This window comes from Thermobia domestica, chromosome 2 (assembly GCF_964235325.1).
Source record: "Thermobia domestica chromosome 2, izTheDome1.hap1.1, whole genome shotgun sequence".
NCBI lineage: Eukaryota > Metazoa > Arthropoda > Insecta > Zygentoma > Lepismatidae > Thermobia > Thermobia domestica.
In genome coordinates, this window is record NC_137455.1 from 330800909 (window position 1) to 330824578 (window position 23670).

Consider the following 23670-nt stretch of genomic DNA (forward strand, 5'->3'; position numbering starts at 1 on the left):
CTCCCAAACGTTGTCGGTGTTGTTTTGAAACACCCTGTATATGATGGGGTTGGTTATATGCATTTGCTATTGATTGTAGATTCTTAAACGTACAATTTGACAAGTTTTTTCGATGAAGCAATTGTGGAAGACTTCTTTCGGCTTGTGAAGATAGTCGCTCAAAAGCCTAGTCAAAAATTCGGATATAGACCAAGCAAAATGAACTGATACCTTCGAATCGGAGTAAAAGAGAAAGAGCTTCCAAGTTAAAGTTGATTGACGGTAAAAATATAAATCTTATTTTTCCCTATTATCGTCTTTTATAAGCACCTGTCCTGTTTGAGCTACCACATTAGTCAAAAATGTTATCCTTATACATATATAGAATATAGTCTATGACAACTACTTCAAATGTGAAAAAACTAGTTATTTTCATTGTTACAAACATATTTATTTCCTCATGAATTTGATATATATTTTTCTATGCACATTAGAAAGAATAAACTACTAGAAGTATTCTTTAATGATCTTTGTGGCACCTGCTTAATTTATACGAATGTTTCCTTGATATGACAGAGTCTTTCTAGGTAAGAAGTAATAGCACGTAGTTGGGGCAAAGGAATTTTCAAATGTAAATAGAAAATGAATTACTTACCAGAAAGCAATAAAAAACAATTTAATGTTGTATATTATATATATATATATATATATATATATATATATATATATATATATATATATATATATATATATAAAACTTCTCTCTTGCTTAAACGTTTTATCAGATAGAAGCAGTACGAAAAAAATTAAAGAGCAAGAAATTAGAAATATCCAGACAGGGGTCATACTAGTAAACAGGATCATGTGACAGTGTTACAAGGATAAGATGAGACAGAGTTTCGTGACGAAGATAGAATAACGGAACAAGGAGTACAGGAGAGCGCAGGAATAAGAAATAAAGAGCAGAATGTATAATATAGGGAAAAGAATTTTAAAAAAATGAAAACTAATGAATATATTAACAAAACATACGAAGAAAAGTTTATGAAATGTAAAAATTAAAAACTATTAAAAAGTAGTAAATAAAAGATGAAAGACAAGGCAGAATGAAAAGTGTATGGAAGAAATAATGTAAATAATGACCATGATACAAATATTGCACAAAAGATTATATAGTGGAACTACTAAGGAAGAATAAATTAGAATTTATTACAGAATTATATTGCACTCCAACATGACTCCCAGCTAAGTTTTTTCTCTATTCAATTTTTCTTTTCTAACTGCAGTTTCCCCTTCCTATCCGATGAAGAAATACTGAACTCTTCTAATATATATACTTGTCTTCTATTTAAAAGTTTTTTCAAAGCATCTTTAGCAACTTATATCTGTCATAATTGGCATCAAACATAGCTCCTGTATCTATCATAATAGATAAAACATACCGCATACTATGAACAATTTGCACATAAAGAAGGACCATCTTTATGCTTTGTACTACAACATAACTGCCAATAAGCATTCCATACATTAAGGGAATCAGTGTGTCAGCATCTGGGAGCAATGCTTTATTTTACTATCTCTTGCAGCATACGGTTGTTTAAAAACGATTTTTGTTTAAAAAAATACAAACCAAATGAGTTTTTCAATATTCAACCACTTCCTAAGAAATCATGTCAAATCAAACTGGAAAGCAACTGATCGTCTGATGTAAAATCCTATTTGTGATTTCATCTTCATAGTCCTCTTGTGTAACAATTCACAAACGCCTTCTGTCCTCAGAGCTTAGACCTACTACATAAGAAAGAAAATATTTCACTTATTATATATAAACCAATAAAAAAAGTCAATTGTAGAGAATCAATTTTCTTACATTCAAAATAGTTTGGCTTTTATCAGCAATAAATAAATTTAAAAAATATTTTAATTATTGCCTATTTCCGTAGTTTAGAAATCAATATACAGAGTGAGTCAAAAGTCGTATGACATCCTCCTTTCTCCAATGAAGTAGATGTCTGCTATTCCAACCACATCATTGTACACGCGAATGGGGTTCTATGTTAAAGAGTACTTCAGCTCTTGCATGCCATCTCGAAATCAGCCATATTGGATCGAGGTCAAAGTTTCAAGTGGAAAAGATCATGTGTGATATCAACACTAGAAACTTAAGATCCTCTGAATCCATTTATGTAATCAGATTTTACGTATATGTTATTTCAAAGATATGAGAACGGGTATGTGACGGAACTTCGCTTCCTTACAGGCAAACACCGATGACTGACGAAAGACGAAATCATAAGTGATCATAATGTTTGGTGTATATGAAACTGCCAGAATTGCTTACTTTAACAACAGCCATCTAGGTAGACCAATTTCACACCCACGGTTATATCTTAACAACCCAAACCGTGAAATGAGAAGTTTTGTGAACAAGCCGTATAGTGATAAACCTAAACCTGCTACTAATAAGGGAACATCAACAATGGTCTTGTCAATACTCACAAAGAGTACATTTGAGATAGTGGCATCTGTCAGCACATTCAGAGGTCAGCCAGACATCAATTGCACACGGATTCTGATGCAGTAAGTGGGCGCTATTTAAAATCCAACTGCAGGAGAAACTTTCCAAGGATAACCTTGACAGACGTATGGAGTTCTGCACCTTGGTTTTGTACTAGTATGAAAGGGATCCTTATTTCCTAAGGACACAGTTCAGTTACGTTTTTTTTTTTTTTTTTTTTTTAATGTTAAGATTAACTGTCGGACGCAGATAGAATGAGCATAAAAATTAATTTGTATTTTCATATATATTATCTTTCGTGAAAATTGATCTCAAATGTACTATAGACTATTTTGAATGAAAATGACTCTTCAAAGAACTTCAAATAAATTCATCTGATTAAGTTAATCCTAGAATTGCTACTCGAAGTTACAGGAAAAATACAAGACTGTTACCGAGAGAGAGAGGGAGAGGAAAAGGCGCTAACTAAACATTAAGTTATACTAGAGGTAGTTGTACTTAATTTTTAGAGCTCGTTGAATATGTATCACGGAAGAGTGATTAAAAGATTTCTTGTCAGTAATTTAATCACTGCTAATAAGTCACTACATTATTAATCTCATATCGTTGCTACAAATACGAGGTGTGAAAAAAAAAAAAAAAGACTGGTCCAATATATCACTGTACTTACAGAATCAGTTCTCCGTGACATTATCACCTTCAAAGTAATTTCCTTCAGCATTCACACACTTCTGCATTCGGTGCTGTCATTGCTGGTAACAGTTCTGGAACGAGGTTTTTGGAAGGCCCTTCAGAAGATTCTCCGTTTTTGCCTGAACCTCTTCCACTGAGGTAAAATGGACTCCATTTAAGCAAAATTTAACTTTAGAAAATAAAAAAAAAAAAGTAACATGGAGCCAAAACCGGTGAATAAGGAGGAAGCCCCATCACAGTAATGTTTTTGCTAGTCAGAAACTGCTTGACAGATAGGGCCGTGTGAGCGGGTGCATTGTCCTGATGCAACAGCCACTCATCACTCCACAACTGTAGCGTTTTTTCCCTATTTTTTCACGAAATCTTTTTAGTACTTCAATATAGTAGTGTTGATTAACAGTCTGACCACTGGGAACCCATTCAATCATTACAATTCCATTAATGTTGAAGAAGACAATTAACATTGCCTTGAATTTTGATTTTGCCCGCTTATGCCATTCAAACACACGCGCAGGAGACAAAGTTTAATCTCCATAAGCCTCGGTTAACATTTAAAATGTTTCCGTGGCTGATTTCTTAAGTTTCACAAGAAACTTGATGTTGATTCGCTCTTCGGTTTTTACATTAGACATTTTTCCGGAAGAAAACAGTTGCACGTGTTCACTCAATGACGCAGTACTCCGAACTGGCGTGACCGGTTAAGTCGAAACTGGCCGCATGGATAGAGGAGATGTGGAACGACGTCACCAAAACAGTTGTTGCCAACTTTACTCTTTTTTCAAGCTACACACTTAGTCTCGTTTTATTTTTTGTCGCACGTTGTATTGCACAAAAGATTATATGGCGGAACTAATGAGGAAGAATAATTAGAATTTATTACAGATTTATATTACATTACTACCGAAGTAAAATTAACTTACCACGAAAATGCGACAACGATGTACTCACACAACAATTTCTATCAAAATCGTAATATTTACGCTTCACTATACCTTGTACACATTAGAAAGAACCGACAAGCAAAGAAAAATCGCTTATCAAAGAATGTTATCAGACCATTATCAGTAATATTGTAAGAAGGATGGAGAAAATTCGAAGCGTGCTTTGCTTGAATTTTCCTAGTGCTAAATAAATGTTTAGACAAGAAAACTAGTTGTGTTGGAGACAAGTATAAAACGTATATAACGAAACAAACTAACTTATTCAAATAAAATATGTTAGAAATTGCAAGAAATTGGATTTCTAATGTTCGTTATGAAATTAATTCTTGTTCTGTTGCTACAAGGACAGCGTCCATTAATGCTTAAACTCAGGAAAGGCCAATCTTAAATTACTACGTCCTTGTTTGAAGCCTTAGTACCATAGTGACGTGCACAAGAAACCAGGATTGTTATCTGAATATTAACCTATCAATTTCTTTTTGAAAGTGTACTACTGGCTAAGTATACCTAGACATGCTACGCATATATTCGTATACACGTATTAGAAGCATAGAATGTTGTATGTTCTTACTGATTCACTCTTCAAGGTTGTTGTAATTTCTTCATGGCTAAGTGGTTAGCGTACGCGCCTTTGGTGTGGGAGACCCGGGTTTGATTCCCAGCGGGAGCTCATGTGATTCGGATTCTACGTTAATCAGTAGGCCCCATCTCTTATAGCCTCGCTGCTGAAAGGGACGTTAAACTCAAAATCAACTCGACTCTTCATGGTTGTATGTATGTTATTTACTAATGTCCGTAATTTTGCATTGGTCGTAGGGAACTATACATCAGTAATAGCATCAATTGCCAATATTCACCTCCTAAGCATTTTTATGCATTTAAAATACTCGTTACATTCGTACTCTTCAAAAATTTTACTATATCACTTAATAGAAGTACAAATAGAATACTTCTAACAATAGTTCTAAGAAAACAAGATTATTTCTACCATTAAGAGGAAGAATACCATATGGAACACAAAATAATTAAATGAAGAAATTAAACACATTTATGAAAAATTGCTTTATTTGGCTTACTTTTGGAATTATGGTTCAAAATGAACTATTTTGCTTTAGTCTCTAAAGATAAATTAAGTTTTAAAATGGTTTTCTTGGAAAATGAGAAGCAGTTTTGGGGACAAGTTTTCAACCGCACTTTCTCCTATTCTCAGTATATGAGAACAAATTTAAATTCTGATTATTATTATTATTATTATTATTATTATTATTATTATTATTATTATTATTATTATTATTATTATTATTATTATTATTATTATTTTATCACGTCCAGCTCTGCTGTTTTATACACTTAAATGTAGGTTAACGCAGGACAAACCAATATCACCTTATTAATGCTGAAATACATAATACTAAAGTTTAGAAACTGGACTGTTCTTGCTAAGCTCTGCTGAACATTATTAATCTGTTTTATCTCTTGTTGAAATTCGTTCTGCGTCATAGCTATTACCTCCATTACTACCTATTTATATAAGACACTTAACTTATCCAACATTTTTTAGCAATTATTTTGCACAAATTGTATTGAGAGAAGCACGTGCAAATAAACTTCGCAACTCTGCATTATAACTAAAGAGTGCAGTGCAGAAATCGCAGCCTTAAAGTCTTAAAGACGTGAAAATTTTCAGAGAACTACAATTAATATCAATGTTACTAATTTCTTACATTTTCAATAAATCACTACTGTTATTTTTCTCTTCCTTAAATTTTTCAGTTTAATGGGAGCATGGTAGTTTGGTGGTAGAAAGCTTCCTCTGGTGTGAGGGATCTTCGGTTCGATTCCAGGCCGTGTGAGTCTAAGATGGAGAACATTATTCCCGTTGTTTTTGTAAATTCTCCCTTTATGATTATGAAATGACAACGTAGGAGGAAACAGGAGAAACTACTGACACAATGTTGGTTGGTTGAGTTTAGCGTCCCTTTCAGCGACGAGGCTATATGAGACGTGGATCCACAGTTTAATGTGAGATCCAAACCACACAAGCTCTACTAAGAATCGAACCCAGGTTCCCCACTCCGAAGATGCGTATGCTAACCATAGCTACCAAGGAGCACCATTAACACGATGTTACCAACCATAAGGAAATGTCCTAAGATCGAACAACGGACCCCCAATACCAGAGATGAGAGCTCTACTACTGACAAGTAAGGGACCATATGGTTGTCGCGCAAATCAGATGCAGACATACGCCATCTGATTGAGCATGAAAAGATATGGAGAACACAGAAATTTAAGGTGCTAAGGGCCATAGGGAGCGGAGCAAGGAAAGAGGAAACATTGAATGTCGGCAAAATTGAAGAAAGTCAGGAATGACGGGAAAAGTTAATATCTTGCAAACAGGGAAAGAAACTCAACCAAAAGAAAGAAACTAAACATAACAAGGGCATCAAGGACGAAGAAAGATAATAATCAGGGTTGCCATCCGGACCGCAGTGTTGCCAGCTCTGCATAACATTGATATGGAAGATATAGCACAGTATAGCAATTATGAACAAGGAAAAGTATTAGTAACACAAAAGACAATTGAAAAGACTCTGTACACGTGCGTAAAAAGGTTTAACGATAGTCGTGAGTGAATAATGTACATGAGTTGAGTTGATTTTGAGTTTAACGTCCCGTTCAGCAGCGAGGCTATATGAGACGTGGACCTACTGATTAACGTGGAATCCGAACCACATGAGCTCCCGCCGGGAATCGAACCCGGGTCTCCCACGCCAAAGGCGCGTACGCTAACCGCTTAGCCACGAGGGAGCTCAATAATGTACATGAGGGAGGACAAATATAGACATGAAAGTGAAGGGGGTACACATGATAACACAGAAACGAAAGTGTTTGGGAGCATTACCAGTTTTCCTCTAGGCGATTCCAAAAGATGATACGCTTTGCGTTTTTCAAATGTGGCTACTCCAATGAACATCTTGGATAGTTTGAAACACCTTCCGTATATTGCTTTGAAAAAGGACTCACAGAAGAATGCTGCAGAGACTGTGTGACCAGCTTGCTTTTATCCGCTGTGCTCACTGCGAGAAATGTTTGTGTGTTGACCACGCATTCATTCGTGATCTTCACGTCAACTGCAATTAAACTACAAATGGTGCGTACTGTTCTCTATCTTCCTCCATTTGTATTCAAGCGGGTGTAATATTCACTCACGACTACGTTAAACCTTTTTACGCACGTGTACAGAGTCTTTTCATTTGTCTTTTGTGTTAGTAATATTTTTCCTTGTGCATGAATGTTATACTGTGCTATATCTTCCATATCAATGTTATGCAGAGCTGGCAACACTGCGGTCCGGATGGCAACCCTGATTATTATCTTTCTTCGTCCTTGACGCCCTTGTTATGTTTAGTTTCTTTCTTTTGGTTGAGTTTCTTTTCCTGTTTGCAAGATATTAACTTCTCCCGACATTCCTGACTTTCTCCAATTTTGCCGACATTCAATGTTTCCTCTTTCCTTGCTCCGCTCCCTATGGCCCTTAGCACCTTAATATTCTGTGTTCTCCATATCTTTTCATGCTCAATCAGATGGCGTACGTCTGGATTTGATTTGCGCGACAACCATATGGTCCCTTACTTGTGAGTCACTGTGCCCCACAAACATGTTCTTCACGGGGATTGGATACCATTGCTGTTTGATTAGTTGATTTATTATCGTTTAAAGTTTGAGCACCGAGATCACATAAGACAGGATTGACTGCTTAAAAGTGATCCAAGCCACTGTTCTGCTTAGTATCAGTGACAATCTGACAAATATTCCCATGAGGATCGAACCCGGGCCATGTGCACAGAAAGCACTATGTTAGACACTTGGGCGTCAATGTTCATAACTGTGGCTATATGGGATGTGAACCCACAGCTTAACCAAAGATCTGAATCATTAAATTCTATCGCGAATCGAATCCGCTGAAAAAGGCCGAAATTTTAACTATTGTGCCAACAGGTCTGGAATCTAACCAGGAAATCCGCATTAGTACTATTGAATTACCATGACCTGCTCAAGTGAATACTAAAACAATACCTTTAAATATTTAGGCCAGGTTTATTTCCTATTAAAAATTATTTTCCCTATTTCATTGTTGTAATTTCCAGTTAAAAAAAGGATAGCTTTTACAACACTATCTGCTGTTATTAATAACTAACTTACCTGTAATTTCGGTCCTCTACAGTTTTAAAATTAGTCATTGAACGCACGTAACATATAATTTATTGTTAATAATTAATATTTTTTTTTTTAAAAAAAATATTCATTATCATAGATTTAATTACACTTAACAGACAATATACTTATTAGGATCAACTAAAATACTGTAGTACAAATTTTCAGATAAACTTTTAAATTATCTTCTTTCTTCATCGTGATGAGTTGTACTGTGATTTTATTTCAATTCATTCGGCAATCGATGTATTGTTTGGATTTTTATTATTTTATTTTGTTTAAGGCAGGTTTTTGAATTTAGTGTTGTTATTATGTTCAACTGTATGTTATGTTACGTAAGTTACCTCAGTTCATAGACTAGATCTACCTTATTTTCTATATATCATTTAACATTTTTTTCTTACCATTATTCACCACGACAGACAGTACTATGAACCTTAGGCAGTTTTTCTTCTCTCTCTCGTTCGCTTAATATAATGGGAAAGTTTACGGTATTCCGGTAAGTTTATACATAAGTGGAAATTTAATATGATCTTTGTAGTTATTTTTTAAAATTATTTTGTTATTGTTGTTGTCATGAGTTAACTAGATAGTACGTTATAGTCTATTAATTTGTATTTTAATCTCAGTGCTAATACGAAAAAGCGCCTCGTATCAAAAACATATATATATATATATATATATATATATATAATATATATATATATATATATATACTTTAATTTCGAAAACTATTATTTGATTTTATTACAGTACTACTACTTAAAAGGGAAAAAAAGGTAACTTACAGTAGGCATTTTATTACACAAAATTTTAATGTAAACTATACAAACTACAAAGCTATGCAAAACAATAGTATTAACAACAACACTTCTAGAACTACAGTGAAATTCAAAGCAAATAAAAATAACACAAAATTCTAGTCAAAACAGATTGTGTTCACGCCGTATCCTTAACATGTAACCTCAAAGATTCAATAAAACAAAATTTGCGATCACTGGGCTAGGAATCAATTGAAGATCCACGCGCGCTCGCTCGTGATCCATACACTACTCCCGATTCTTCAGAACTAAAAGTCCCTTACACGGATCCTACGTTTTACATCTCGGAGATCGGGAAAAAAATTAAATTAAGGGTGAGAATACTGTTCGTAAGAAATATATGAATAGTATGAAAGCTCAAAAACAAATTTTGAAGCTGGAGCAATAAACAGTACACTTACTATTAATTACATATATAAAATTCCTGTGGTAGATGCTGAACTCCCATCATCAGGCGCCTCCCGAAGTGGCAAATACATAAATCCCCATCGACGATGGTGGGTACAGGGGAATCCCGGGGTGGACCAAACCAGTACTAATGCCTTGCAGTTCGTAGAGGGATCTACAGAGGCTGGGGGATAAGAGGATCCCGACAGAAAAATTCTGATCCTCCAGGGTGGAAGTTAAGGAAAACGTTAGCGATTTTTTTTCATTATATTATATATATAAACGTTAAGAAACCAAAATAATCAGGGATCAAGGTGGGTGATGGAAATGATGACTTAGGCTGAGGTTTTAGAAAAAATGAAAGAAATGAAATGAAATGAAATCTAAGTTTTACGTCCCACGGTTATGCCGGTTAGGCTAAAGGAGACGGTGATGATGAGTGATGAATGAAATGGTGGAATGAAGAAAGTGGGAGGAAACGGGAGAACCCCGAGAAAACCCACGCACACGGTGTTTGTCCACCACAAAGTTCACTTGGCGGGGGCTGGGATCGAACCCGGGACCCCAAGCACCAGAGGTGAACGCTCTACCACTGAGAAAAAATGAAAGAATAGGAAGTAATCTTCATAACTTGGAATGTATGAACAATAAATATATCAGGAAAACTAAACGAAATAGTTAATGAAACAATAAAGTATAAGATATAGTAGCTGTCCAGACAATAAAATGGCTGGAAACTGGAAAATTTGAACAAAGCAACATTCATTTTTTAGAGTGGCAGAGAAGGAAAGACAGGATTATGTGGAACTTGTTTTATTGTAAATAACAGATTAGTAAACTAAAAAAATCAATTTGAAAAAATAAATGAAAGGATCAGTAAAATAAGACGCAAATATAGGAGTATAACTATTATAAATGTCCATGCACTATCCGAAGAGAAAAAGGAAGAAATGATGGAAGACTTTTACGATAAAATTGGAAAGGACATAACAATCTTGTTTAAAACCTGACATGACAATAATTATAGGAGATGTAAATGCCCAAATAGAAATAGACGATTTTAAGGAAAGAGTGGTCAGAAAATACACATTACATCAAGATAGTAATAAAAATTAAAAGAGCACTGAGACAATTCATGGAGAGAAATAACTTGATTATTTAAAACATCTGTTTTCCATATAATAATAATATCATCATCATCATCTAGAAACTTGGAAACCGCTTGATGGACAAACAGTAAATCAAATAGACCATGTATTAGTTAATAGAAGACAGGCAACTTCAATAATGGATGTGAGAAGTAGCACGCTTAACTGTGATTCAGACTACTAACTAGTAAAATACGAAGAGTAGAAAGATTTAAAAATGAAGAAGTGTTAAATAAAATGTTGTAAGACTTGAAAAAAACACGGATAGAAGAAATGACAATAGAGGATAAATGGGCAGATATACAAGAATTATAAAAAGTGCGAAAGAAACAGGAATGAATGCTTTAATGAAGACCGTCCCAAAAAATCATACAAGAGAAAAATGTAGCAAGAGAAAGTACACTGCAAAGAAACACAAAAGGAAGCCATGAACGATATCAAAGAGTTGAGAAGTTAATAAGTTATGTAGAAAAACGATAGAGACAAGTTCGAGAAAGAAATACAAGGAGTAAAAATATTAAGTGAACAAAATGAAATAAGAAAATTACAATCAGCAGTTTAAAAGAATAAATAAAGCATACCAACCAAAGACAATAATATATGAAAACAAAAAGGTGAAATGACTGGAAGATGAGGAAAAGATATTACAGAGATAAACAAAACATTTTCACGATCAGTAAAAAATAGAACACACAGAAGATAAGACAAGGAAACAACTGGAAAGAGAAGAAGGAATCTAGGAAAATATTACCGACATGGAAGAAATTCCAAGTAAAGAAGAAGTACAAAAGCAATAATAAAGAAAATAATTACTAAACCCCCAAAACAAGATGACATAATTGAAATGATCAAGAACGCAGGATCAGAATTGAAAGAAGAAACACATAAAATAACAATGCAAATATGGAAAGAAGAAACGATCCCACGAATCTGGATAGTAGGAATGATATGTCCAATAATAAAAAAAAAGGAGATACAACTAATTGCAAAAACCATTACATCATCACAAAACATATAAAATATTAGCAAATAAAATACAAATAAAACTAAATGAAATATTTCAGTTTAACCCCCGATGATTATGCCCTTCGATCTAAGGGAGAAGATGATTAAAGCAAGTGAATGATGATGGACGAGAAAATCCTCGGACAGGATGCTGTCCACCACAAACTTACTTCGCTGGGGATCGAACCAGGGACGCCACGTACCAGGTATGGCTCTAACAGTGGGCCATCGCCCTCCCCTCTCCCCCACACAAATAAAACTAAAAATAGTAACTGAAACAAAGATAGAGGAATAGCAATGTGTCTTTCGGCCGGGAAAAGATAGAATGGATCAGATATTTATGACTGCATAGAAAAACATTATGAATATGCAACAGATATACACATCCAATTCATAATTGATTACGGAAAAGCATTTGCCAGCGTGAAGAGAGGAAAATTAATAAGAAGTATGCAGGGAATCGAAATTCGTGGGGAAGTGATAAGACTAACACTAATGGCGTTAAAGAAAATATGTAGTAATAAAAGTAGGAAATGAAACAGAAGAAGGAATTCAGATATAATAGAGGAGGAGAATAAGGGGATTGCTTATCAACTATATTATTTATTAATAATATAATCTTACAGTATGCAGTGAAAAGGGTAAACACGTACAATATATACAAAATTAAATCAAATATAGCTGACATACCCATTACTACAAAAACAGAGAATGAACTGAAAAAAGTATATACTAAATTGGAATTAGAAGTGAACCAACTAAAATTATATATATATATATAATACAAAAAACAAAATATATGTTAATAACTAATAAATTAGAAAAGAACAAAGAGAAAATTAATATTGGAAATCAGTGCTTTGAAAAAACTGAGAAATTCAGTTACTTAGGAACGTTATAAAAAGTAAAAATGATATTTTAGAGACAATCACAGAGAAAATCCAAGCACGAAATAAAGCATAATTAGCGCATCAGCCACTTATAAAAAGTAAGTGCAAAAATAGGAAAACTAAAATGAAAATACACAGTGCCCTTACTAGACTAGTGATAACATACAGTTAAACTTGGACATTAGAAAAGGAAGATGAAGAAAATATACGGTGGTTTCAGAGAAGCATAATTAGAAGAGTATGTGGACCAACAAAGGGAGATAATTGAACAATAAGGAACAATAATGAAATCAGTGAAATGTTTGAAAAGGAAATATATATATATATATATATATATATATATATATATATATATATATATAAAAGTGTGTTGACATATTCAAGAAGGTTTACTAGTACAATTTCTACTGAAGAAATTTTTTAACTTACTACCATAATCTTTGTAGCATTTATGGCACAAATTGGTCATCCTGGTGCCCTTCTTATTTTTTCAGCACTTTTTAAAAGTGAAGACAAGACAAGATGTAGTGAACTTCAAAAAACCAAAAAGTTCAAAGCTGGTTGGGACATATAGTGCGGATGGAAGATAACAGAATGCCGAAAAAAAGCGATATAAGAAAAAATACTGCACTAGGAACAAAGGAAGAGAGTCTTGAAAGTTTTTTTTTGCTGTACTTTAGATCTTCGGAACTATTAGCCATAGAAATTTGATTTTTTTTTAAAATAAATATTCCTCATCTAGCCTAGGTAACGATAACATGGAGCTTTTACGGAATATGGTCCCTAAAGGATGAAACGGGGTGAGAATCAACGAAATTCCTTTTGCATCAACAATTATTTCGAAACTCAAAAGATTTGTATCTAGTTATACAGGGTGTTTCAAAACAATACCGACAACGTTCGGGAGGTGATTCCTGACACCAAGATAAGACAAAAAAAAAGTATAGACCAACCTGTTAAAGACCCATAGCTCCAAAATTATGGGACCTACCGTAGTTGGGTCAAGACTTCACTTAGGAACTAATATGTGCCCTAAGCAAAAATCCACGTTTCAGAATCCAAAAGTACTCACGCAACACTTTTTATAGAGGGAGTTTGGCTACGGGTATGGAATTTGATGTACTTACCAACTACCTCTATAAAAATTGTTGCGAAAGTACGGCAAAATTCTAAAACATGGATATTTGAACAGAGCACATACTAGTTCCTAAGTGAAGTCTTGATCCGACTACGGTAGGTCCCATAATTTTGGAGCTAAGGGTCTTTAAAGCTTTCATGTTTTCGGCAACCTATAACTCCGAAAGGAAGCATTTGTGCACCCAGGTTGGCCTGTACTTTTTTTTATCTTGGTGTCAGGACCTCCCAATCGTTGTCGGTATTGTTTTGAAACACACTGTATACTTTCAAATACCTTCCACAAACCTTATTCTTCCTTAATCAAAGACGAGACATTCTGCTATTATTTGAGACTACATGTCAAGTTGTTCCTGTTGTTCCTTCTAAATCAGAGTATTTTCATAATTTACGACACTCCATATGACACATATTCTGTACTTCTAGAACTTTCTGAATTATAAGTGCAACCCGTCTAGTCCATTTGATTAATCTTTTAAACCAATCAATTTCAAGAACAGTATATACTGTACGCGTTCTACATAACTCATTTGATCTGGACTAAACTTGGGATGGAGGTATTCGTTGAGTTCCTTAGTAAGCATTTAAAATATTTTCCTGTGCAAACCTTTGGTTCCCGATGAAATGAAATCTTTTAAGTTTTATGTCCCATGGTTATGGCGGCTAGGCTAAAGGAGACGGTGATGATGAGAAATGAATGAAATGGTGAAATGAAGAAAGTGGGAGGAAACTGGAGAACCCCGAGAAAAACCACGCACACGGTGTTTGCCCACCACAAAGTTCACTTGGCGCAAGCTGGGATCGAACCAAGGAGCTTCCGCCCCAGAAGTGAACACTCTACCACTACGGCCCCTTGGTTTCCAATTATTTTGACATCAAAGATGTGATTTGGGCTTAGTCAAATTTTCAGAAAGAATTTCAGATGTATTTTCGCAAAACAAGAATTACAAAAATACATGAAACAAACTTGTTAAATGTTAAGTAAAATGCAGTGTGTCCCTATAACAAAAATTTACTAAAAATCAATAAAAAGTGAATTTCTACTGCAATCGGAAACTAATTACTAGTTATTCAAATAGTAATGACAACTAGAAGGCTAAAAGAAACAACCTGTGCACAGCACACAAACTATTGCTTGAGCCACACAGCTGTTGAAAGAATAGTGATACGGAATTAGTTTCACACGTAGTTTATTATTTCAGTCTGTGTAATCAATAATAATTATTATTTGAAGTTGACACTTTTCAGGTAAATTATTTCCTGTATCGTATTTAAAATATGTTAAACAATAATTTCAGTGCATTACTTTTAGTGCGACCAGAGGCGTACCAAATGAAACATAGGGAGTTGGTTTCCAACTAGCTACGGCAAATAGAAGGATAAAGGGGCATATATTGTGATCTTTAAATTTTGCATATAAATGAAAAGAAAATCATGTACAAGCTTCTTCGAAGAAATCTGTTCACACTTCCCTTTAACAGACTGTATTCTTAGTCTTGTATATAATTGTTACAGCAATTTTGTTTGAAATAGGGATAGGAGTACAAGGCTTTCTAACGAGAGATGGGTGGCTAGGCTATTTTGAACAAGACTATACTTCTAAAACTAAGTGATTTTAGTGTGTTCATTCAACAAACATAGCCTAGTTCTTTTTTCTTGTTCTTCAAGGTGTTATTATTCGATATGACTTTCGAGTGCCTGAATGATACTGAATAATTTTCACGTATTTTATCATTCATCTATAAGATACTTAAAAATCTTTCAAATCTGTTAAAGCAATCTAAATTTTAAATATAATGCCTTTAATAATGCATTAGTAAAAGCAATTAACTTAAGTTAATAATAGTTAATCTATTTTCATCAGAAGAAGAAAGACAAACTTTAAACCTGAAACAGTTGATGAATAGATATATCTGTGCATACAAGAACACATTCTTATTTTGTTTGAGTATGTTAGTTTGTGAGTTCAACGAGAGATGGAGGCTGAGAGAATTCTGTCCCTGGCAGCAATAAGTGTAGAGATGCAATAGCACAGAACAAGAACAGGGTGTTGTATAAAATTTGCTACTTACATTTATTTTTGGAACGACTTTGTAACAAAAACTGCTAAAAAAAATTAGAAAGTAAAATTTTTCGTTTATTTTCATTATTTTCCGTTTTTTCCTGACCTTGGAAAAAAAAAAGAAAAAACAGTATTTTTTTATAATCTTGTTTCTTTCGATCATCTACAACGCTAAAGTGAATGACAGGTTTCGTTTGAAAAGATGTCGTTGAACTGTCAATCAATTCATTTCTATCTTGACTTGAATCGCAGAAAGTATTTAACTAGAGAACTAATGATTAACACAGAAATACTTTACGCAAAACATGTTTAAAGCAGATCTAAGTGTGTTTGGAATTATGTCAGTCTTTGTGACAAATACTTTCATTTGAAAAAAAAAAAAAAAAAAAAAGTTGAGTTTTGACGTCCCATTTCAGTACCAAAGCTGGTGTGAGATGAGGCCTGCTGCTTCAAGTGGAATCCGAACCATTACTCAGATTTGTATCCACACGAAGGGCACTGGCAAGGAATCGAACTCAGTACTAGCGAATAGAGAACACACTCATTAGTCAGTCGACCATGAATGGGCACATAAACCTGATTCGTTGACCTTGACCACAAAAGGATGTATAAACCAGATTTGTATCAGAAATTGCCAGATTTGTAACACATTTGTCTGTAGAAAGTGGAATTACATGTTGGTGCATTCCAAAATAAAACGTATTAATTTGTATAAATGTTACGTGTCGGCCATGGCACCTACATGTTTGCATATCAATATGATTTTTGAGAAATTTCCGGTGGTTAGCTTCGCCGTCTCTTTAATAGTGTCCTCTTCTTGTGAGTAACACCACTCAAAATTTTATTTGATTGCCTAAAAAAGTTTCAATTTACTTCTCATTCTTTTACTAAACTCAACAGAACACGACAAGCTTCAGATTCAAAGAGAAATTTACAATTAATTTGAAGGCTGCTCATCCTAGATTTGAAACTATGTATAATTTAACTGATTAAAAACCCAGTTAATTTTCCTAATCTATGTTACTTTTTGGTCAAATAACATTGACTTCATCAGACACTTTACCTACGTCAGGCATGTCAAATTCAATATCTCAAGCGAGCCAAATAGTCATAAGTAACAATAGTGCGAGCCGCGAGAGAAAATCCATTTCATACTTAATACTAATGATGTATTTAAAGAGTGTTACTGGTATGTTTATTATATATGGGTCGTTTTCTTCAACCTCTGTTAAGCTACTAGAGAACCATGCGAGATGGCGAAACGCTGATTAGTCAAATCTGTTCATTGGAGATCGTACATTTTCAATATCAAAAGACAGATTCTAGTGTTCAATCACTGTGGAGTGGTGAGCGTGCAATAGTATCGAGTGTAATCGAAGCGATCCCCAAAGATGAACTACATGATGTAATTCAGTTACTCCAGGCGGCTGCTGATTTCCCTGAAATTCCAAGATCACAGTTCAGAAACCATATTTTACCCATTTACTATCCTATGATTCATGCATTCATCAAGATCGTTTTCCGTCACAGATATCCACCCTTGACTTCTCTCGTAATGTAGCTCAGTAGATCTTTCTTTAACTTTCTGTAGCAATTGCACACAAAGTTTCTGTCAATCTTTAATCACTTGACGATGAATGGTGACCTCCCGCCCGGAGAAATCGAATTACATCATGCAGGTCACACTTGGCGGGCGCTTCGATTGCACTCGATACGGTTTCACGATCACTACTACACAATGATTTAATATCTAAAATCTAATTTGCGTTTCGCCATCTCACGTAGTTCTCTCCTGGTGGCTTAATATATATATATATATATATATATATATATATATATATATATACAACTCTTTTGTATATACGGGAGATATGGTAATCCGGTAAGTAAATTGATACATATTATTTCTTTCCCGACGGGACTTGTTCCTTTTCGTTAAGTGAGAAAAGTTGCTCACACTATATATATATATAATTTTCTCATAGTGAAGCAAGGGTCAGAGAAATATAAGTCAAGAATTGCACGCGCCCCACGGGTCTGACAGCCCGATCTACGTAATTTCTGACGAAGCCAATGATATATTGCAGAAACAGTAACATGAATAAGTAATAATAAGTGTTTGTCTTTGTCCAATTTATTTTTATTTCAAATTACTCTCTTAATGTATGCGACTAATCTATTTTAACATAGAAACACTTAGCAATGCTAATTATAAAAAAGCCAACCACACATAACATGCTATATCATGCAATCAAGAAGATAGGAGACAACAAATAATAGCAAAATATACCCAGAACAACACTATGTTTGTTAAGTAGTTTTTTGCTTCATTATCTTCTGAAAAAGCAAACAACAATTAGCAGTAACATAAAAAAAAAAAAAGCATCAATCTAAGACCTCTAACTTAGCAGCGAATACGACACTAAAGCTCTGGCTTTACAAACACTTCCTGGATTTCCTATTGCTAAAGAAAAAACACACAAAGCGTGCTAAGAATGTCCCTGTTTTCTCACTAGAGTGCTCTATATCACAAAATGTAACCACATAAGTCCCTACTTGCCTCAGCTGAGCCAAGTGTTCCATCGGGATTATAAAACTTGACACTGTGGGAAAAGAAGTCCACGAGATTTTAGTATTATAGACATTAACCATTTATTATATTTACAAAATCCTTTAAACGCTGATATGGGAATTTTTAAAGTGGAACACGATAGTTTGTAGAAACAAAATTACAAGTTGCTTTATTTCTTAACATGCTACTTACTGAATTTAATCAGTATCAAGCAGAATAGTATTAAGTAATAGCTTTAGTCATGCCTAATTAATGTAATAACAATCTATTGGTCATGCTCACATTGCATCACTTGTACGTTAATTTTATTTCAAAAGCAGTATCTTTCTAGAGGAAAAGAAAATGTACACATAATTCATTTCTGTATAAACTACTTAAGAAAGAAAATTCTGTTATGAACACTTGAAAATTTAACATAGTCCATGATAATATACATAACATCTAATTAGATCTTTCTCGTATATTCTGTTTCCCTTATCTCAAAATTCACTTATATCTCTACTCCAAATTTCGATTCCCTCGTGATTAAGCGGTTGGCGTCGCATCTTTGGCGTGGGAGACCCGGGTTCGATTCTCGCCGGGAGTTCATGTGGTTCGGATTCCACGTTAAGTGTAGATCCACGTCTCATATAGCCTTGCTCCTGAAAAAACGCTAAACTAAAATCAAATCAAATCAAATCTTCTCCAGATTCCATATACGATTCCTGATGCTGACGGAAACAACACATAAGTGGCAGAGAGAAATTTCTCGTCTTGGCTCGAAGAGAAATTATGAAATAAGAATATCTTTATTTCCCTTGTTCTTCATAAAATATTCCCTTGTAATGAGGACATTTTCGATGAAAGGAAGAAAAGAAGTCCGGATTAAAGAAAACATTAAAAAGCTATCTTCTTCAAGCATAGCTACCTCTTCCTCCACTGTTTGCTCGCATTGTAATTTGAACTTCTAACAAACAAACAAAAAACACTTGCCGTAACAGCCCCTTGTGGGCCTGAGCCACTCCAACGCCATCTGTCAGCGACCGCCTGAACTAAGTCCAGTCTAGCGACGAGCACGTGTTCACAGCACGAGCTGCGTCGCCCTGTTACTAACTGGCGTATCAGGAATTTCTAGACCTAAATTTAAACTTCTGCGGAGCGAAAATTTTGTGACTATCAATTTACTATGTACTCTGAGGAGGAGCACTCAGTAACAATGTATTGGTCTTCCTACAACAGCATTAGTCTTCCTATAACGTTTTATATATTTCTATACAGTCTTCAATTGTGAACCTAGGAGCAATTGGGGTCTAACAAAAATAATTTTAAAATGAGAAAAACAGACAGTTTTCCATTCTCTTATAAAATTATTTGCGAGAGCTTGGCAGTGACTTCAACGAAGCTCTCCAATTGTATGCTTCACTTTAAGTTTGTACTCGAAATTCATTATTTTGCTATTTTATTTTATTTTTTATTTACATTTGTACCTAGTAAAGTGAATGTCAGTTAGACAACTGTTGCACTTAGATCCACAATTACGCCTCGTTAGTAAACTTTGTGAAAAATACCTGCCAGAAATTCATATTTCGACATAGATAAAATTTTCTGTTATCTCTTCAAATTTATTATTACATATAATTGGATCACTAAATGAAAATGTCGCTTCTCTTCATATGTGGTACGTAATTAAAAGGTTAATATGTAGTACTTTTATTAACATTTGTTCTGAATTAAAAAAAAAAAAAATATTCGCACTTATATAGTTCTTCCTTTTGTATTGTTTGTCCTGGTCTAATATGAATAAACACTAACTGTAATGAAATGCTGGTACCAGGAATATTCTCTACGTATTAGCTTGGTTAAAATAACAGTTTGAACGTTATTAGATTTTGTCAACTAGATGAACCATCATCACTCATTCACTCTCTTTCCATAAGCAATACCTCCATAAATAAATAAATATTTTTTGAATCTAAACATCATGTAAAAAAAAAAAAAAATGTAATCATCAATACATGATTGTATGGCTGAGAGTGTAATAATAAAAATCCGTACTGTGCGACAGAAAAGTGAAAAAAAGAACGAGAGAAAGAGAAATCACTTGAATTTCAACTTGAACTCACTGGAATATATATAAAGGTGCGATGCCTGAGCGTATATGGGTAAGTTCATCCTTCCTGGTGAAAATATTCAATTCGCACACTGATTCTCTTTCATTTCCATTTATGAGGCGCCTAGTATCACAAGCGGCCAAATCTTTTTTTTTTTTTTTTTTTTTTTTTACCGAAATTCACTTATACATCGCTTGTTATATGTTTGATCTAAAGGAATTCCTTGGAAACAGAATTTTGTTTAAAAGCTTAATACTTGATATTAGTTCAAATAGTTCAAATATGGGACTTTGTACATGTGTATATGCTGCTCTCATATATGCCATCACAAACCACCCGTTCTTTTGGTGTACACGTTTTATAATGTATGGTTGTGCTGAGACTGACGGGGAACACACACTTATTTCCTCGATTTATATATAGTAACACGTGTACACCACGTGGAGAAGTGGCTTGTGTGACATAAAATTTTCTAAACTACTATTGAAACCGGTACTTATAGTAGATTTCTACCACTTCCCGTTGTAGTAGAAAGATTAAAATGAAGACGGAATATTTTCTTGGGACACTTAATTGACTGCAGGAAACCTCTTGCTACCTATGATCGTTTTTACTCTACAGCGATCACCGTTAAAACCGGAAGTGGCCGATTTTCTGCTACAGGAAACCGCGTTTCGCTATTTATTATTGCTTTATCAATACTACTGCAATCAACGTTAAACCCGAAAGTGGTTTATATCTAAAACTTCTGGTTTGAATAGGGGATTAAGACAGAAGATTTCCTATTTTTAGAATGCTACATCTATTTATAATAATAATAATAATAATAATAATAATAATAATAATAATAATAATAATAATAATAATAATAATAATAAATTATTATTATTATTATTATTATTATTATTATTATTATTATTATTATTATTTTCGCTCTCTCTCCATTTTTGGTCTATGAAGGTCAATATTGAGACCGAAAGCTGTAGTGGACTTTTACTACTTCTGGTTAAGTAGAGAGTAAAGGATATAGATGAAATGCACTCTTAGGATGCTCAATGGATTGCAGAAAACCGCTTGTCCATAATACATATGTTACCATTTTTGCTCTACAGTGATTAACGTAAAAACAGATAATTGTTTATTTCTATTATTAACCGGATTTAATATTACCTTTGTCAAGGAACTCTATTCCTAACTTATAACTCTATATACTGAACGAATTTGGTGGTAATCCATCAAGTAATCCTTGAGATGTTTTCGTCAAGCGTGTCATAAACTCGTTTGTACATTATTTTGGCTGTATGCGGCTCAAGCAGTTTAATTCTCTTTTATTTTAAAAGAACTGTCACTTGCAAGCAGACTACGTTTCTATGTGTGTGTTTTCTCGCTCGGGGGATGCGGACGACTGGCTTGACCTTGGCCGGCGCTTCTCCGGCCAGTCACGGCTCTGTCCGCTCTTGCGTCGCCCAACACGGGAGACTCGCGCGAGCGGCGAGAACTAGAGAGATTTGGCGGTAGGCAGCACTATTCTGCGCGAAGACAAGGACAAGAGAACAGCTCAAGAAACCCTGCTGCAAAAATAGTCTCTCAATAATGTAATCTACAATTGTATCAACATTTATTTTATCATATATAAAACATCGATATAAAAATTCAGTGTAATACCCAATACCTAACGACAGGGATATGATTAATTATTAAAAATATTTTAAGTCCATTTGTGCGTATTGATTGTGATTTGCATGTCGTGTCCTCAAGCCTTGTGGTAATCAATTTAAGTGCATGGTACTGGAAATAATTCTTACTTATTGTTTGTGGTGTTTATTATCCTACGAAAATTATGATGCTGAATCTTTGGTGTGTAAGCATATTTAAGGTTGTATTTAGAATCTTTGCTTATGTGTAGTTGGCGTTGAAAGGAGCTATTACTTATAATAACTTGTTTCATCGTCAACGCTCGAGCAAACATCCTATTTACGACTATCTAATGTAATGTTTGCTCTATTTGGATTACCATCCTATGGAGTAAACGTTATAAGCGGACGGAAGGACACGAACAAGGTAAATATATAATAGAGTTTTGGTAAAACCAATCTTCTGAACAAGATTTGTTTCTAATTGTAGTACTTTAGTCTACAAAACAAATTGCTGTTATTGGCTTTTGCTACAGAGGGAAATTCAATATTCGTAAAATTAATATATCAACGCAACTTATTACGAAAAACATGTCTTATCTTCAATTTACACAGACGAAATACCAGCATTGTACGGTGACGACAACCATCGTCTAGAAATGCACTAAGACAAAGCTTCAAATCACAGGCCTTCTACAGACTCATGGTTAATATCCACAAGGATATTCCCGTCAAGAGTCCAGATGCTCAATCTATAGAATACTGAACTTTTGGACTTCTGAAACGGTATCGGGATCGCACCGTAAATGGATTACGGAAAGCCTGCAAACAGGAGTGGACAATACACCTCTAGTACAGCTGCAATGAATTTTGCTGAAGTGAAACTGTGACATTATTTAATGATCTATACTGGTTACCATTACATCGAACATGATCGATAGAGATGGGGTGGAATATCTTAAGTAAGCAACAACTTCAATTTGTTCTAATAGAAACAGATCAACCTCTGTAGAGGAATTACGAATTTCAGTGCAGGCCATAATAAATAAAATATTTTTTTAAAAAAATATCAAACTAAAAACTTTCTAATGGATCACCATCTGCAAAAGGAGGGACTAAGCAGCATTATATGACGGAACTCAAATTCTCTGCTGCGAGAATATTCCAGTTCAGATTTTCAGCGGCTGGCTAAGACACAAACCTTCTGTAGGTTCACAAATACAGCCGCTAATGAGTGATCCTGAATTTGATTGTAGCTTGAATGAAACAGAGGCAAGTGCCTGGGAATAACATAAATACGTGGAAAATTTCCTTGACAATCATAGTAGATATTGTTACAGAACTTCTGCACAACTGGGATATCAAATATATTTACAGACTCATGCTCAGCTTCGCATATAACTTTAGCTCAATAGCCTTGGTACAGCTAAGAGATGAACACGAACATTCCATAAGGAGTTATCAAATATGGAAAACAGCAATCAAAGCAGGTGAAGTCCAAGAATGCTGGGTGACTATTGCTATATACTTGGAGAGGACCTTCTAAATCTAAATAGAAAGAATCTAATAATAATAATA

The 23670-nt window shown here is 34.3% G+C and overlaps 1 protein-coding gene across 2 annotated transcripts in view; it reads right to left on the reverse strand.

Annotated features, from left to right (window-relative positions):
• Positions 1–39: 39 nt before the first annotated feature.
• Gpdh1 (Glycerol-3-phosphate dehydrogenase 1) overlaps positions 40–23670 on the reverse strand; it is a 168748-nt gene continuing 145117 nt past the window's right edge. Inside the window, exons 9-10 of one of the 2 annotated variants that reach the window (XM_081749107.1) lie at positions 18357–18399; positions 40–1770 (exon numbers count right to left, since the gene is read on the reverse strand). In XM_081749107.1, the coding sequence (XP_081605233.1) occupies positions 1768–1770; positions 18357–18399 (46 nt within the window). In that variant the 3' untranslated portion in view covers positions 40–1767. The remainder of the gene's footprint in view (positions 1771–18356; positions 18400–23670) is intronic. The other variant, XM_081749109.1, reaches the window with a different exon arrangement.